Raw genomic sequence first — 16,309 nt, 5'->3', positions numbered from 1 at the left:
CCCCCATTCTAGGGGCACCTTTGAGATGGCCACTCTCAGTACCTCTCCTTGACAGGCACCCCCTTTCCAGTGCCCCCACTTGGCTCCCAGGACTGGAGACTTTTCTTTGGTAAAGAGTACCCCAGCCTCCCCTCCCCTGGGGAGGAGGTGGGGCATACCAAGGAAGGGCAAGCGGGCAGCCCTGTTTTGGGGACACAAACGTTTTAATAATTTTTGCTGAATTCCTTTACAACTAAATAACACAGATATTGTTATAAATAAAATTATAAAAGAAAAAAAAAGGAAGAAAAGAAAAGCCACTGTGTCGACCTATGAGTGTGAGACTGAGAGCTGGGCTGTGCTTGCCTGCTTCAACCACCAGAGGGAGCCCTGCTCCGTCCTGGAGGCAGGCTGAGAGTCTAGTCTAGACTGCCCTTCTCCTGGGACTCCCTCGCTCTCCATCTCCCCATGGCGTGTGAACGGGGTGGCACTGGACTTGAAAAGATCTGCTTCCCCCTGGTGTGTGACATTGAGTAGATGACTTCACCTCTCTTGTTTCCTTCTGGCTCTAGGATATTAACTTCCAAATCTGTTTCCCTGCATTGTCACTTTTATGGGACACTACCTATATGATCTCCCATAGTGAGAAATCCCACCGTGGGATCTGAGCACACTGGGTTTGTGAAGGGGCTTCTAATCCTTCAGAGTGGTCCCATACAGCTCTGCTACTGAATGTTGCTCTTAAAGAGCTACCATCTCACATTTCATGGAGACTAAGAGTAGAACCCTGGATTCAGGAGAAGGGGGACCCTGGGCCAAAGGAGAACAGGGCAAACCAGTTTGCCAGGCCCGTGGGCCACCAACAGACCCAATTCACCCATCATTTTAGACATCCCAGGGGTAGACAGGAAAGGACAGCTACAATCAAAGGTATCCCAGGTCTACTTCAACCCCTGCCCAGAGAAGGGAACTGCTTGCAGGTCACACAGCTTCACACTTACAGAGAGAGTGGTGAAGCCAAACCCTTACCCAAGTCCCTCAGGGAGATCACTGCTTTTCATTACCCTTCCCTCCCTAGTTCAGGCACGTCTAGAAACAAAAACCTCTCCCCTCTTAGCCCTGAGATTCCTCCACTGCCCTGGTGGGAGTGAAAGGCCAGAGAGACCCTGCTGAGAAGGGATATCCTGGTGGATTGAGAGGGAGGCTTGTGCACCCACTTGTCCACCAGGTGGCGTATGCACTCCTGCAGCGTCACTCATCCTGAAGCCCAACACAGTCTCCTCCCCTGCACACACTAATTATGCACCTGCCAGCGAACCCCAGCCCAGCCTCTCACTTTCTTCCCTCGGGCTATTCTGCCACACACCCCCTTCACTATCCTCCCCCCCAGCCGGCCCCTCTCCCTCCCCCAGCGTCTGCTCTCCCACCACACCACCACCAGCCCCACCCCCTCACTCTCTCCTTCTGCCAGCCCTGCATCTGGCGCCCCCCGGGAGCCACTGATTCTCTGCCTGTCGCCTCAAGATCCTGGGCAAAGCGAGAGGGGCCCCCAGCTGCGGCTTGAAATGCACACCCACTCCAGTCAGCATCCTCTCTCTGCTTTCCAGGAGCAGGCAAGAGAGGGTCTACCAGAAGGCAGCCCTCAAAAACTCTCCACCTGGAAAGGACAGCAGAGGGGGCCTAAAACGGAGATGGAGAGACAGGGACAGAACCAGGGGCAGAGGCGATATAGATAAAATGAGAGATGAGATACAAGGACAGAAGCAAAGACCCAGAGAGGGGAGAATGGTGTGTGTGTGTGTGTGTGTGTGTGTGTGTGTGTGTGTGTGTGTGTGTCTGGAGAGAGAAGGGGGTGACCAGAGATTGTAACAAAAGGAGATGGGGTGGGTCAGGACTCCAGAAGATCAAGACCCTAGCTATGAGCAGCTGTCCTGTGCACCTGAGACCTAAGTGTGCCCACTGTCCTGACCCCACTGCTGCAGCAGCCCATAGGCCTGGGACCTGGGCTCAGGACCCACCTTGGAGCCTTGGGCCTGGCCACTCCTGCACCTTCCTGCCTCTCTCCTCTCTGCCCCACTTGCACCGAGGTTCCTGCCTTTTGGCTACTGTCTGTTATTGCCTCATCTCAGCATCACTGATCCTTTGTGTGTGTGTCTGTCACATCCATCATCTGTATATCTGTGTACATGCCTGGGCTTGTCTTTTGGGCTGCCGGTGCCAGTGTACACCTGTGTGTGTGTCCATCTCTGTCTGGATGTTTGCCTCTCAGCCCAAAGGAAGCAGGGTGGGCTCTGAGCACCTGGTTGGGTGTACTTGTCTCTCTGTATGTACTCTTGTGTGTGTATGTAAACCAAGTGGGCCCATCTGTGTGTCAGTGTGCCTCTGTCAAGTGTGTGCTGGTCTGTGCATGAATGAATTTCACTCTGCCTGTGTGCTCACCTCCATCATATGGTCTGCCTCTGTGAATGCATCTGCATGCACGCCTGGGTGTGTGTTGGTGTCTCAGGGTATGTGCCTGTCTATCTCTTTGCTTGTCTCTGTCTCATCTCTCTGTTTGTCCCTATCTCTCTGCTTATTCCTATCTCTAGCTGTCTAGGTGTCGGTCATACCATAACCTCAGCCACAGCCTCAGTGCATAGCAACAGCTGACAGCTGAAGACTCCCAGGCAAGAAAGAGAGAGACACTAGGGGGAGGAGGGAGGCAGTAAAGAAACAACCAAGAGGATAGGGACAGAGACAGTGCTGAGGACAGAGACAAGGACAGAGACTGAGGAGGAAGGGGACAAGGGTGAAAGGTAAAAGGCTGATGGTAAAAGATGGGACAGTGACAGGAAAGGGATAGATATACCAATAAGCCAGGCAAGGCAGCGCTGAGGGGGACTTTCTGGACAACCCCCACGCAGGGACGCTCTGGGGCGAGTGCGGGGGCGGGGGTTGAAAGGGTCAGCGATGCGGGCAAGGGGCAAAGGTGAATTGCGGGTCTAGCGGAGGAGTCCTGAGACCGAGGAGGTGCCTGGGGGCGGGGGGCAGGCGGGCAGCGGGCGCCGTTTGTCAGTCCTATTGACAGACGTGATGGGGTTTCCGTCCGTGATCAATGATTCTCATCTCCCGGCCGAATGAGCCGCGGGGCGCCCATCTATCCCCGTCAGCGCTGCGCGGCGGCAGCAGCCCGAGGCCCCGCCCGCCTTCACCTCGGTCCCAGCCCTGCTCTTGCCCCGGGACCCACGTTGGCCCAGAGCATCGAAGGACCCTGGTCGTGCTGGGCCCTTTGGGGATACTGTCCCGAAGCTCGAGCCCAACGCCCTGTCCTACTCCTCGTCGGTGTACAAACCCAGCCTCTCGTGATCGTGGTCCCGGGGTCCGCCGCCCTCCCCGCTTTGCACCTGGGCCAGGGGTGTGTCCGGGGCGTGTCCGGGTGAAAGTCACCTTCGGTGCCCCCTCCTGGGCGGGAGGGGGCGCGCGGGGCGCGGCGGGGATTGGAGAGCCGCGGAGCCCCGCCCCCGCCCGCCACCCGAGTGCGACCCAACTTTCTCCCCCGCCCGCGCCCCGCCCCCAGCTCCGCGCTAGCTCCTCGCGCTCAGTCCGCGGACCGCGCCGCCGCTCCGCCGCTCCGGCAGCCACCCCGCGGGGTGCCCTCCCGGAGCCCCTCGCCCTCGGCCCAGCTCCGGCCTGCCCTGGGACCCTCCCGGTCCGCTCCGCTCGCCGCCAGGGAAGATGCGGCTGCTCCTAGAATGGCTTCTGTTGCTCTTTGGCCCGTGGCTCCTGAAGAAGGTAAGGGCAGCAGGGCTGCAACGCGAGTACCGGGGTCCGGGACGCAAAGGTCCCACAGTGCGAGGGGCCCCGTGAGCCCGCCCCGCCCCCAGCTCTGAGCATCCCAACTTTGGGCGGCGTGGGGGACGCCGACAGACAGACTTCCCGATCCAGGACAGGCGTTTTCCCAGCGCAAGTTGGCTAAGGGTCGGGAGCAGGGGTGGAGGCCCGACTCGCATCTGGTTCCAGTGCGGCGGGGGAGGGGACGAAGCTCGACCCACGAGTGCGCCAGACGGAGCGGGAGTGCGAGACAGACAGACAAGCCAGCAGGGTGTCAGCCTTGCCGCTTTGCTGCCTTGCCGCGCCAACCTCGCTCGCCACCCTCGCTGTCTGTCCTTCCACCTCTCCATCACACCTTCGCATTTCTCTTCTCTGCACTTGTCACCATGCCGGGTGGGCATTGTGTTCCGAGCACAGCCCAAACACACGCGCGCACACACGGACGCACACAGATGCGGCCGAACTTGGCTACAATCTCTCATCACATTTCCCGCGGAGACACCATCTCCCCTAAACAACCTCACAGACACACCCCTCTCTGGCGCCGGCTGATAGGAGGTAAGGGCTGTCTGGAAGGGGACTCTTTCCTCCCGTGCCCTCCACCATCTCCCTGGATAACTCTTTCCCTGAGGCTCCTGAGCAAAGATCCTGAGACTAAGGGGGTCCAGACTTGATCTGCCTCCTTCCTGACTTGGAAGCTTCAACTCGTGTACACGGTGTGCTCATCTGTCTGGTGTAGTGTTTGGAACAGCTCTGTCCAGGGCAGCCAGGCTTGAGCGTCTAGTGCTGGGGACCAGGGTGCATGTGCACGTTGGTATGGTGTGCAGTGTTGCCTTTGAAGGGGTGAGTGCAAGTGCCTGCTTCACAGAGCTGCCATCTGTGCCCCGCTGTGTGTCCCCCACAGGGGACTTAGGCCTGGCCCCTGTCTCCTTCAATTAACTCCCTTGCACATGACGTCCCTGTTTCCTACACACAGACTGTAACCTGGCTAGTCTGGGGGCAGGCAGGTGGCTTCCTACACGGCTATCCCCTGCACCCAACCCCGAGCTTCTGAACAGTCTGAAAGGGGTTTATAGTTCTGCCCCCAACACTTAGACTCCCCCCACACATCTGCTCAGCCAAATCGCACTCAGCTGTTCGACAGGATAGAGGCTGCCCTGGGAAGCTGGTGACTGAGCTTCCTGATTCTCCCAAACCGGCCTGGTGACCTTGAGGGGCTCAAAGGTGGGCAAAGGAGCCCCCTCCACAGAAACTGCTTCCACTAACTAGAACTTCTTTTAGACTTACTGTGTAGCTCTGCCCTTAGAAGACTTCAGGGGGGCCTGCGCCCCACATCCCACTGTTTGTGAAGGCCTGGGGGAGAGGAAGGAGGGATGGTACTCTCCTGCCCATCCTTTCTATTTCCTCTGCTCTCCTCTCCACTCTCCCCATCACAGAAACTCTCCTGTGGACAGATCTGGTTTAATTTCCTTTGCCCCCTGAAGGGGAATGAAACATCTGGTGGACACTTGAGGGAGAGTAAGCATAAGGATGTCAGCGATGGGGATCTAGCTGAGTGTGTCAGAGCTGCAGCTGGGGGTCTCAGCGTTGGAGTCAGTGGGGAAGTGTGTATCTGCCATTTAGTCCAGCTTATGTTTGTGTGAGAAAGGGTTTACCTGTGTGTACGGACTGCAGGTGTGAGAATATTTATAACTGCATGAGATGGGAAGTGTGTGTAGAAAAGTGTGTGTTCAAGTACCAATCTGTATGTACTTGTGAGTTTGACTTGTGCACACATGTGCACCACAAGGTGGATCTCCAGTGCACCAGTGTGCTGTGGCCCATGTGTTGTCTGTATGAGTCTCCGGGGTTTGTGCGTATCTGCATGCTTGTGGTTTTGAGTGCATTTGAGTGTGGGTATTGGGCTGTAAGCTTCAGGATGTGTTCATGTATCTGAATATGGCATGTGTGTGTGTGTGGGGGGACGGTTCAGGGTTGTCTTAGTGCCAGGGTTGGCAGTGGGTTGATACTTGGTAAGAGGCTGTGGTTAACAGTTTAGAGGACAGCTTTTTGGGAAACCCCCACTGTCCATGCTAACTACCCTGCTTTCTCCCACCCCATTCACTTGCCCCTCCTCTAAGAGCACATTCTCCTTCCTCTTTGCTTCAGGAACCTGGTCTCCTAGTCAGGACCTGGGACTTCTAGCTTCCACTGACCCTGGGGCTCTGCCCTCTCAGCCAGGCCTTCTTCAGGATCTTGCTAATACTGTCTACTCTCTGGAATCAGAGACAGACAGACCTTCTCTCCCTCTCTGTCTGTCTTCCCCACTCTTGCCAAAGCATCAGCCTACTGGGAGAAGTAGCTGATCAATAGTTACTAATCACTAATCACTAATTACTAATTAGCTGGGGGGGGGGAGTACGGGGCCCTCTGGGACCTTCCAGCTCTATCCTGCCTGGGGGAAGGATTAAACCCAAGCCAGTCTTGAGCCAGCTGGCCCCAGCCACAGCCTAGCCTACTCCTCCTGCCTCCATAACCCATTCTAGCCCCCCAGCTAATCTCTGGCTGGACCACTTAGGCACGTGCAGCCTGGGCTAGGGTCCAGAGCTGTTGGTAAGGATTCAGGGGTAATCAGGGCCACAGCTGGGCTAGGGGGGAGCTGTGCCGGTGCCCTCGCCCTCCGGAGAAGCCTGTGAGAGTATGGGAGTGGTATCCTGGAAAGAATTTAGGGAGTCCATGGGGGGGGGAGGTGAAGATCAGGACAGGATAACTGGAGATGTGAGGCAACTGAGGGACAGAAGCAAGGTAAAGACGCTTCACCAGGATCAGAGACAGGATCATTGGGAAGGAGCAAGATAATATTGAAAGAGACCAGATTGAGAGACAGACAGACAGACAGACAGAGAGAAAGACCAGGTAAGTGGAGAGGGCATCGCAGGGGTCAGAAATGAAGTCATTTGCAAGGAGATGGAGAACTTTGGACAGAGCCCTGAAACTCCAGATGGGTGAGGTCCAGGATAGGGTCAGATTACAGAGAGCAGGTCACATTGGAGGGGTCCCAGGGCTCAAATGTTTCCGGCGCAGTGGGGAGTCACGGAGTGTCTTGTGGGATCGAACTGCGGGGGGGAGGGGTTGGTGGAGGCTGGAGAGTAGGGAGCGCTGCCTTGAGCGCTGGAAACTGGCGAGTCTCCCCTTCTCCCTCGCCTACCCTCCCCCATCTCTATCCCTCCCACTCCCCCTCCGGCTCCGGCTTCGGGAAATTACATCCTCGCTCCGCGGCTCCCCCCCACCACCCCGCCCCGGAGCCCGCGCCTTTATAGGCACATTTATTGCAATAATAAAGTGAGGCGCAGGGCGGGGGGCGGGGGCACCGTTCCCGGGGGGACTGCGCCGGCTCTAGGAAGCAGGGAAATAAAATAAATAAAATAAAGTAAAATAAAATAAAATAAAATAAAAATAATTCAGATAACGGTGAACCTTGCGCTGCAGGCCGAGAGCAGGCGGGCTGAGGGAGAGGAGGTACCCGGCCCAAGGGCAGAGTGGGCCCCACCAGCGGTCCCCGCCCCCTCTCGCTATAATAGACTCTGGAGGGAGGTATAAGCACCTCCACCTGCTGACCCCCTCCCGTAGCCTAATCCTGCCCTTCTGCCTTCTCTTCTGACTTGTCTCCCATACCTATCCTCAGCTCCAGTCTTCGTCCCTTTCGTCCACTCCCTTACTTATCCCAGATTAGTAAACCCCCATTCACATTTCCCATCCTCATCCACTGGGTTTTGCATCCCTCAGCATCCCTGTTTCTGCCCAATAACCACTCTCCACCCCCCATTTCAGTTCCCACCCGCATCTCATCCCCATCCCCAATTCCTATCCCTGTCTCATTCCTGCCTGGCCCAGTGCCCCTTCTTCATCCACTATCTCTGTCCTCCCCCATCCTCACTTCGGTTCCCACCCCATTTTGTTCCCTCCCTTCATTCCCCAGATCCTTAGCCCTTCGGCATCCCTGTCTCTACCCAATGCCTGTCCACCATTTCTGATATCCTCTTCGTCATCCTTGTTCCCATGCTTCATCCCTGTTCCTCCTACCTTGTTTTCGTTCTCACCTCTGTACCCAATACCTGTGCCTTCCAGGTCCACACTCCCAATTCCCCTCTATTTCTGTCCCAGTCCTCTCCAGCCTGTCCTGTCCACCCACTTCTCTCTTCACTCCTATCTCCATCCCTGGTTCTCAGCCAGACCCCAACTCCTCCACCACACCCTGACTGCAGTGCCCCGCCTATTTCTGGGTGCAAGGGACCAGGACACTCTTCCCTCCTCATCCCAAATCGAGGCCTCAGCACTGTTCCTTCCCCAATGACAGGGTTCTATCCCCTCCCCCATCGGAATCTTAAGCAGCCCCGCCTGACCACGCAGCAGGATAGAAACAACGACTAGTCTAGAGGCCCGGGGGAGGTGCACCCTGCATTGCGGCTGGGGGGCTGACAGTCTGATCCTCCCCCCATTTTTAGTGCTCCCATCCCAAAACAGCACCCCCCCAGGGGAGTTTGTTCAGCAGCAAGAGGCAGTCTCAACTCCCCTCCAGCGCGTAGGCTTGCTGCCTTGGGGGCAAAGCGCTACTGGCTCGGCTCCCACCCTGCAAGGGCCTGGAGGCGCCTGGTGAAGCACACCCCCACCCCCATCCCTATCACTGTCTGCCACGGAACCCTCCGACCCCCCCACCTCAGCCGACAGCCTGGCTAGCCTCTCCCCTCCGCAAATGTCACCGCACTCAATTAGCTTAATTAAAACAGCTCTGGATTGAGGGGGACCCCTTCTGGATAACACCCTGCTCTCATCTTTATCCTAGAAGGTGGGGGAGCCCTGTGGATTCTGGGCAAAGATTCTTGTCACCCTGTTTTCTCTTCACTTCCACCCCCACCCACAGCTGGAGACAGACAACCTGAAAGATAGAGGGAAAGAACCAGAGTTAGAGACAGAAACAGAAAGAAAAACAGAGTCATAAAAGGAAAATGAGAGACAGTGAGGAAGATACTGAGAGACAAAAAAAAAGGGACTGTGAGGAGAGTCAGAGAGAGAGAGATGGAAAGCAGTGAAAGAAGGAGAGCGAGAGAGGGAGAGGGAGAGGGAGAGGGAGAGGGAGAGGGAGAGGGAGTGGGTGAGCAAGGAAGCCAGAGGGAGGATTTTATTTTATTTTATTCCATGTTCCCATTTCTCGGCTCGTTTCCTCGCAGACTCTCTCCCCTCCCTGTCCAAGCTCCCCCAACAAGGTCTCTTTGACTGACCCCCGACTCCTCCTTTTTATCTTGACTGCCTCCTACAGCAGGTAGGGGGTGCAGGTACCCAAGGCCCAGGGATTTGCCAGGATCAGAGAAGCACAGACAGCAATTTGTCTGAGATCAGAAGGGGGACACCTGCCATCCCCCGCCACCCAGCCAAACCTGCTGTCCTGTTCCAGCCCCTGCGTGGAAGGAACTGCTGGCCTGGACCAGCCCTCCACAGGTCCTGGGCAGCATGCAGGACAGTGGGTGCTGCTGGGCTGTGCTGAGGTGGGGGTGGCTCAGAGGCATTTGTGGTTTGTTGCAGTGTGCTTCAGGGACTGATGGAAGTCCCTGAACAAAAGCAGCGTTTGGGCACAGAAGAGTGAGGAGATTAGGTGTCAGGTTCAAATCCCCCCACCATCACCTTTCCGCTTTCCCTCCTCTGATGCCCTTTCTGGGGCTCCAGCTCTAACCTCTCTAAGCCCACTTCCTGTGTCCTTGGCCCCCCCACTTGGAGGCCTTTCCCCCCTCCTGCTGTGGTCTAGGGCCCCTTCCCCCAGTCCCTCTCAGGCCCTCCCTTAAGGTGCTAGCTGCCAGCTCAAGCTGGCTGGCTGAGTCAATCACTCTTGTGCCCCCGCACCCCTCACCTGAGCTGGGAGGAGGTCTGGATGGGAGGAGGAATGAGGGGGGCGATAAATATGTATGATGATTGGTGGCGGCTGCATTAATAACCCAGGATCACAGTGCTGCAGGGATGGGGGGGGACCAGGCGGTGGAGATTTTGCCCACCAGCTTGACTCTACTGCACCTGTCCCCCATGGACACATAGTATATACACGTGGGTGTGTACAAAAGGGGATACCCATGCTATTAGGCCTCTTCACCTACCCAAAGCTCAGCCAGCAGGGATCATTCATAAACAACTCACACACACACACACACACACACACACACACACACACATGCTCACCCCCACCAGGAGGAACACAGTATTAGCACACTTGTTCTATCATTGTGGATATACTGACACACACTCTTTAGAAGGAGCTTGACACATGGACACAGGATGATAGGAACTCACAGGAAAAGTGACACACCCAGAGAATCACACCCAGACAACCCAGGCATACAACTAACACTAGTCACACAGATGCAACTACCACAATGATACACAGCCTCAGCCTCACTCAGCTTAACACTCACAATCAACCCAGGTACACATACAACCCAGGCACACATACATAGCCACCACAGATTGACACACTAGCCACCACAAGCAGACACACACACATATACACACAGCCTCTGCAGACTAATACACATGGGCATGCAGACAGACACACCCATTCACTCACCAGGGCCACACACATAGCCACCATGCACAGCCACCCCATGCAGACAAACACCCATCCCCATAGCTACACACATACATCACTCCAGGTAGACAGACACACAATACAACCATCCCAGGCTAACACAACCACCCCAGACCGACACATGCAGTACTCCTCCCCCCCCTAATCTGAACCTACACGCCGTAAAGGCCACCCTAATGGCCACAGCTAGCACAGTCTGACTGACATACTCCGACATACACAGCTCCTCTCCCTTCCACTCCCCTCGCTGGAGCAGCATCTCCATATTTCTTCCTCTGGCTCTGACCGACTGTCTCCTTCACTCCGGGCCACCCCCAACCCCCCACCCCCAGATAATTGATGGCCTGGGCCTGGCCCCACCATTCCTGCCTCCCGATCTATCTTGTGCTTGGGCCAGAGCTGTCTCGGAGATCGCTGCCACCTGAGACACAAGGAGAAGGGTGGGGGCGGGCTCAGCATCTCTTTCTGCTGCTTCGCCTGGGAGCCCAAGGAACACCACCAGGCTGTCTCTCCCACAGAGCAAGAGTGCTGGGGGGCAGTGAGGAGTCCCCTCCAAGCCAGACTTTCACTCACTAGGGCCACGGCATCCCGACTCTTCACCGCTTTCTTTGGCTTTACCGCTTTCCCCACAAAGGGGTGAGGATGAGGCTAGCGTGGGGACTCTAGGCTCTGCACAGGCATCTGAAGGTCTTTACCTCTTTCTTGATGCTGAATGTTGACAGGGTCATGGTCTCAATTGCCTGAATCCAACTCCTCCCTGGTGCATTACTCTAAACCAGCTATTTTCAACCTATGTGCTGCAAGAATTTTTAATGTATATAACACCTATTTAGTCAGGGGCACTGATCTCTTGTCCCTCAGATCATCAAATTACAAAATGACAGCAACTAACACAACAATAGCCATCCAGTGTGACTGAATCAAAATGATACCTATTTTTTGTTAGAATAACATATATATATATATATGCCATAAAATTTTAGTAATTAATTTATGTGTGCCATGAAATGAAAATCGCTGCTCTGAACCAACCAGGCTCCAAACTGGAGGAGCTGAGTCCTGGGTCCCCTATTCAAACCCACACTGGCTTGGGCTTTCTTAGCCCCTATTGTGATCTGAAAGAACATAAAGATTCTCAGTGTCATTTCACAGATGTAGAAACTGAGGTCTAGATAGGTGAAGTGACTTGGCCAAGACCACATGGCTTGAACTCGCTGCAAGTCTACTCCAACACACACTTCCTAAACCACTCGCTGTGGACTCCATTTGGTCTCCTAGTGGCTGTGGAAAGAGGCTGGCATGGGTAAGGCCCTGGTAAGGTGGCCAGGGACAAATCTAGCGTCTCTTTTCCTTTTTCTTTTCTTCTTCCACAGGCTGTCAGTGTCCAGATACCGGAGTCCGGGAGGCCCCAGTACGTGGAGCCGCGCCCCGCTGTGGCCGGAGGTGGCGCCCCTGGCCAAGGGCTCCCGGCACCAAAATCTTCCGATGACCTGGGCACTGCCCGGGCCTGGAGCTGGGCCTGGCCGGCTAACCACACCGGGGCACTGGCCAGGGCGGGGGCGGTGGGGGCGCTACCTGAGCAGCGCACCAAGAGAAAGCCCTCTATCAAAGCGGCCCGAGCCAAGAAGATCTTCGGCTGGGGGGACTTCTACTTCCGTGTGCATACCCTCAAGTTCTCCCTGCTAGTGACCGGCAAGATTGTGGACCACGTGAACGGGACCTTCAGCGTGTACTTCCGCCACAATTCGTCCAGCCTGGGCAACCTCAGTGTCAGTATCGTGCCGCCCTCCAAGCGTGTCGAGTTCGGGGGCGTATGGCTGCCAGGCCCCGCCGCCCACCCTCTGCAGTCTACGCTGGCCTTGGAGGGGGTTCTTCCTGGGCTGGGGCCCCCGCTAGGGCTAGCAGCCGCAGGGGCAGGGCTAGAAGGCACCCTTGGGGGCGCTCTGGCGGGCCCACTTGGGGGCGCGCTGGGAGTGCCCGGGGCCAAAGAGTCACGCGCTTTTAATTGCCACGTGGAGTACGAGAAGACAAATCGCGCGCGCAAGCACCGCCCGTGCCTGTACGACCCATCGCAGGTGTGCTTCACCGAGCATACGCAGAGTCAGGCCGCCTGGCTCTGTGCCAAGCCCTTCAAAGTCATCTGCATCTTCGTCTCCTTCCTCAGCTTTGACTACAAACTGGTGCAGAAGGTGTGCCCAGACTATAACTTCCAGAGTGAGCACCCCTACTTTGGGTAGTGCGCCCCGCCCTCGCCTCCAGCCCTGAGCTTCCCGCCAAATCCCGGCCTCCCTAAGTGAGACTCCTTCCTAAGTGAGATAGTGTCCCGCAACTCCTGTGGCCGCGTTCACCCTTCCATCAGTTCTGGAGGTGGAGAGGAACAGCCCTCCCAGGGACTAGCAGCTGGCGTGGGCCCCCTTTTCCTTATGAGGGGTGCCTTTGAGGCCCCCTCAGCTACACACCAAAGTGGAGGAACAAGAGCGCAGCCCCTGAATAGGAGGTCCCAGCGTCCCCTACGTCCACATTGTGTCCCCTATATGTCCCTGGCTCTGGATTGGACCCTCTTTTGCCCGCAGCTTTAATAACGTCTGGCTTGGCACCTTCATCCCACCCTGACTTTCCTACTCACAGGCTCTTGTTCTCCTGCTCCACTCTGTCTCACGTAAAAACTGTAAAGACTTTCGAGCTGCGGCCCATCCCCATTCCCTCTGCCTGCCCTATGCCTTGTTCCTCTTTCCCTGAAACTTCCAGTTAGGGTAGTGGAAGCAGACTTCTGGGCAGAGGTGAAGACTCAGGCCCTTGCCCTCTACCTGCCTCCCTCCAGTAGTCCCTGAAGTCCTACTTCACCTGCCCCTTTCCGGCTGCTTCCTCTCGGTGATATTTTTTTTCTACTCCAAAACAGACGGAAAAGGGAACAAAATAAAGTGGAATCCAATACGGGTCTGTGTGAGACCTTTGTAGGGAAAGGGTGGTGGTGTGGATTTTTATGTCTGGCAGAGACCTGGCCAGGGCCTCCTCCCCCGTGGCTCGTGGGGAAACTGAGGGATATATTGACGGAGCTAGCACCTTGGAGGTCATCCAAGACCAAATCAGATGGAGATGAGGACGACTGGGGGTAGGAGCCCTGCCTGAAGTGGGCAGAACGAAACTGCGGCAGATAGGATGGGGATTAAACCTGAGAGGGGACTACTAGCGGACTATTTGGGACGATTTGGGGGAGGAGGTATAAAGGCCTTGAATTTCCATTCAAGGAGATGCAGGGTCGTCGTAAGCAGAGCGCCTACAACCTGCTAAGCTCCGCGGGGCTAGCAGGAGGCGGCAGGTGGGGGAGGCGGAACGATGTGTGCGGCATCTGGAGTCATCGATCTTCCTTTTCCTTCCTAATTTCGTGGGCGCTGAGTTTGCAGACGGATGAGGGAGAGAGAGTGAGGCCTGAGACGAAAGGTTGGGGGAAGGGACGAGAGAGAGTTTGAATAACCGGGTTTCGTCGCCGCCGCAAGCAGCTTGCAAACAAGGTCCCCTTCAGCCAGCTGCCCACCCTCCTACCCCTGCGTCCACCTTCCTCCTGCAGCCCCCGCTGCTAATTTTATCCGCCCCCAACCCTGGCCGGGTGTTAATTGGCTGCGGCTTCATTAGCAGTTCTCAAGCTCAGTCGCCCCCCTCCCCTCGGGACCCCTGACAGAGAATAGGGAGGAGTACGGACACGCTGCGGCACAGAACAACACCTCGCTTCCTCTTCAGCTTTCCTTCGCCTTTAGTCCTGGGTCAAGGTACCTACTCGGAGAGAAATATTCTCCAGGGGATTACCCACTGACTCCAGCGGGAAACTGAGTCAAAGGTGAGTATGACCCAGACATGCTTGGGTCTGAAAAGTCGGTAAGGGGAAAATAAATATCGGATGGATGGATGGATGGATAGGTGAATGAATCAACCATCAACTGAAAGGAAGAGAGAGGTGGGAAGTGGTTCTGGGTCAGAGATTGGAGGTTTAGAGAAGAAGATTCCTAACACCAGGCCTATCGCTGGAAAGACCTGAAAACACTTGGGGCAAGAGTGGGAGGGAAGGAGGTGAAAGTTAAGGAGGAAGGAACTTCCCAGGCCACATGTGAGAGCCAAGTGGGAATGGTTGGAATTAGTAAATTAACCTATCTGGGCCTTAGCCTCCTCACTTGTACAGCAATAATAAAATAGTGTGAGATTAAACGAGATTTTGCATGTAAACTTGCTTTGTGATGGATTGTCCTCCCCTGTTCTTCTGCCTCACAAATCTTCCTCCTCCTCCAAGGCCATCCTATCCTCCTCCTCCTCCTCCTCCTCCTCTTCCCCCACCCTTCTTCTGACATCTGGACATGTGAGCAGAGTGAGATGCCCCTGCTGTAATTGCACTTGTATTTTGTGCCTGACCTGTGGTGGCGCAGTGGATAAACCATCGACCTGGAACACTGAGGTCACTGGTTTGAAACCCTGGGCTTGCTTGGTCGAGGCACATATGGGAATTGTTGCTTCCTGCTTCTCTCTCCTTTCTCTCTCTCTCCTCTGTAAAATAAATATATTAAAAAATTTTAAGTTTTCCTTTAAAAATTTCATAACTGCACTTGTATTTTGTTATCTGTTTATTTCTTGATATCCCAGCAATCAGTAATCTATTTTTATATTTCCAGGGCTATGGCACTCCTACCGCAGAGCAGAAGCTCAAATTGTACATTGAATGAATGAATGAATGAATGTGTAATATTGCTATATGAGGCAATGGTTCTCAAAATCACAGCTTATTAGAATCATGAGGAGAGGGTTTGTTGTGTGTCTGCATGAATGGACAAATGCCCACTAATCTTTAAGATCCATTGAATTAGAACCTCTGAAGAGAGAATTCACACCCATATTTATATCATATTTCCCAGCTAATTCTGATTCCCAGGTTTGGGAACCTACTCCTGGAAGGGTCAATGAGTCCCTCCCCCAAAGGATGAGGCCAAAGGAAGTCAGGCTAAAAGGAAAATTCCTTCCATTTCCAAGAGTCTATATATAGCCCTGGGGGGATAAAGAGAGCTCACTGACTGCTAGGGTGGCAAGAGGTGAACAGTTAACAAAATTTAACAAGTACAAGGACAGGAGGGGGCATCTTACTCAGTTCCAGGATGTCCCAGGAAAAGGAGATGGCCATGGAGGAGGCTGGTTATTAAGTCAGAAGAAGAAGGGAAATAATTCATTCCAGAGCATGTATACATACGTCTCATTTAATCCCAACCACATGTTATTCTATTATTGATTTACAAATGAGGAAACTGAGGCCCAGATAAGGCCCAGATAGGCTAATTTGCTAGTTAGTCCCAGAGTTGTAAACTTGAACTCATTCTCTCACCCTTCCTTTTTTCTTTTTTCTGTTTTTTGTTTTGTTTTGTTTTGTTTTGGGGGGGGGGTTGTTTGTGGTTTTTTTTTTTTTAGTGAGAAGAGGGGAGATAAAAGAGGTAGATTCCCACATGTGCCCTACCCAGAATCCACACGGCAACTCTGTCTGTGGCTGATGATCGAATCAACTGAACTATCTTCAGCACCTGAGGCCAATGCTCGGACCAACTGAACTATTCTCAGAGCCCAGGCGCATGCTCGGGGGGCCCACGCTTGGGGCAACGCTTGAACTAATGGAGCCACTAGCTGTGAGAAGCAAAGAGAGAGAGAAAGGGGAGAGAGAGGGGATGAGAAGTACACTGTCGCTTCTTCTGTGTGCCCTGACCAGGGGTCAAACCCCGGACATCAGCACGCCGAGTCGACACTCTATCCACTGAGCCAACCGGCCAGGGCCTTTCTCACCCTTCCAAAACAGGTGCCTTCTAGTGCACCGTGGTTCTCTAACTTTGCATTTCCCAGGGAGCCTAATATAATAATGGTAGGTATTCAGAAGGCAATCAATAA

The 16,309-nt window shown here is 54.7% G+C and overlaps 1 protein-coding gene across 1 annotated transcript; it reads left to right on the top strand.

Moving 5' to 3' along the window:
• Positions 1 to 3,555: 3,555 nt before the first annotated feature.
• On the top strand, positions 3,556 to 13,333 carry NXPH4 (neurexophilin 4). The gene is made up of 2 exons (XM_066365840.1): positions 3,556 to 3,750; positions 11,773 to 13,333. The coding sequence occupies exons 1-2, from the start codon at positions 3,694 to 3,696 to the stop codon at positions 12,634 to 12,636; spliced, it is 921 nt and encodes a 306-aa protein (XP_066221937.1). The 5' UTR covers positions 3,556 to 3,693; the 3' UTR covers positions 12,637 to 13,333.
• The last annotated feature ends 2,976 nt before the right edge of the window (positions 13,334 to 16,309 follow it).

The sequence above is a fragment of the Saccopteryx leptura genome, chromosome 2 (genome assembly GCF_036850995.1).
Source record: "Saccopteryx leptura isolate mSacLep1 chromosome 2, mSacLep1_pri_phased_curated, whole genome shotgun sequence".
Classification (NCBI taxonomy): domain Eukaryota; kingdom Metazoa; phylum Chordata; class Mammalia; order Chiroptera; family Emballonuridae; genus Saccopteryx; species Saccopteryx leptura.
The sequence above is the reverse complement of the archived record's forward strand: the minus strand, read 5'-3'. Positions and strand labels throughout refer to the sequence as shown.

Bases quoted from the DNA above. Each gene is read 5' to 3' on its own strand.
- NXPH4 (XM_066365840.1), top strand. From the start codon at position 3,694: ATGCGGCTGCTCCTAGAATGGCTTCTGTTGCTCTTTGGCCCGTGGCTC. The intron at 3,751-11,772 runs GTAAGGGCAGCA...CTTCTTCCACAG, and splicing joins GCCCGTGGCTCCTGAAGAAG to GCTGTCAGTGTCCAGATACC.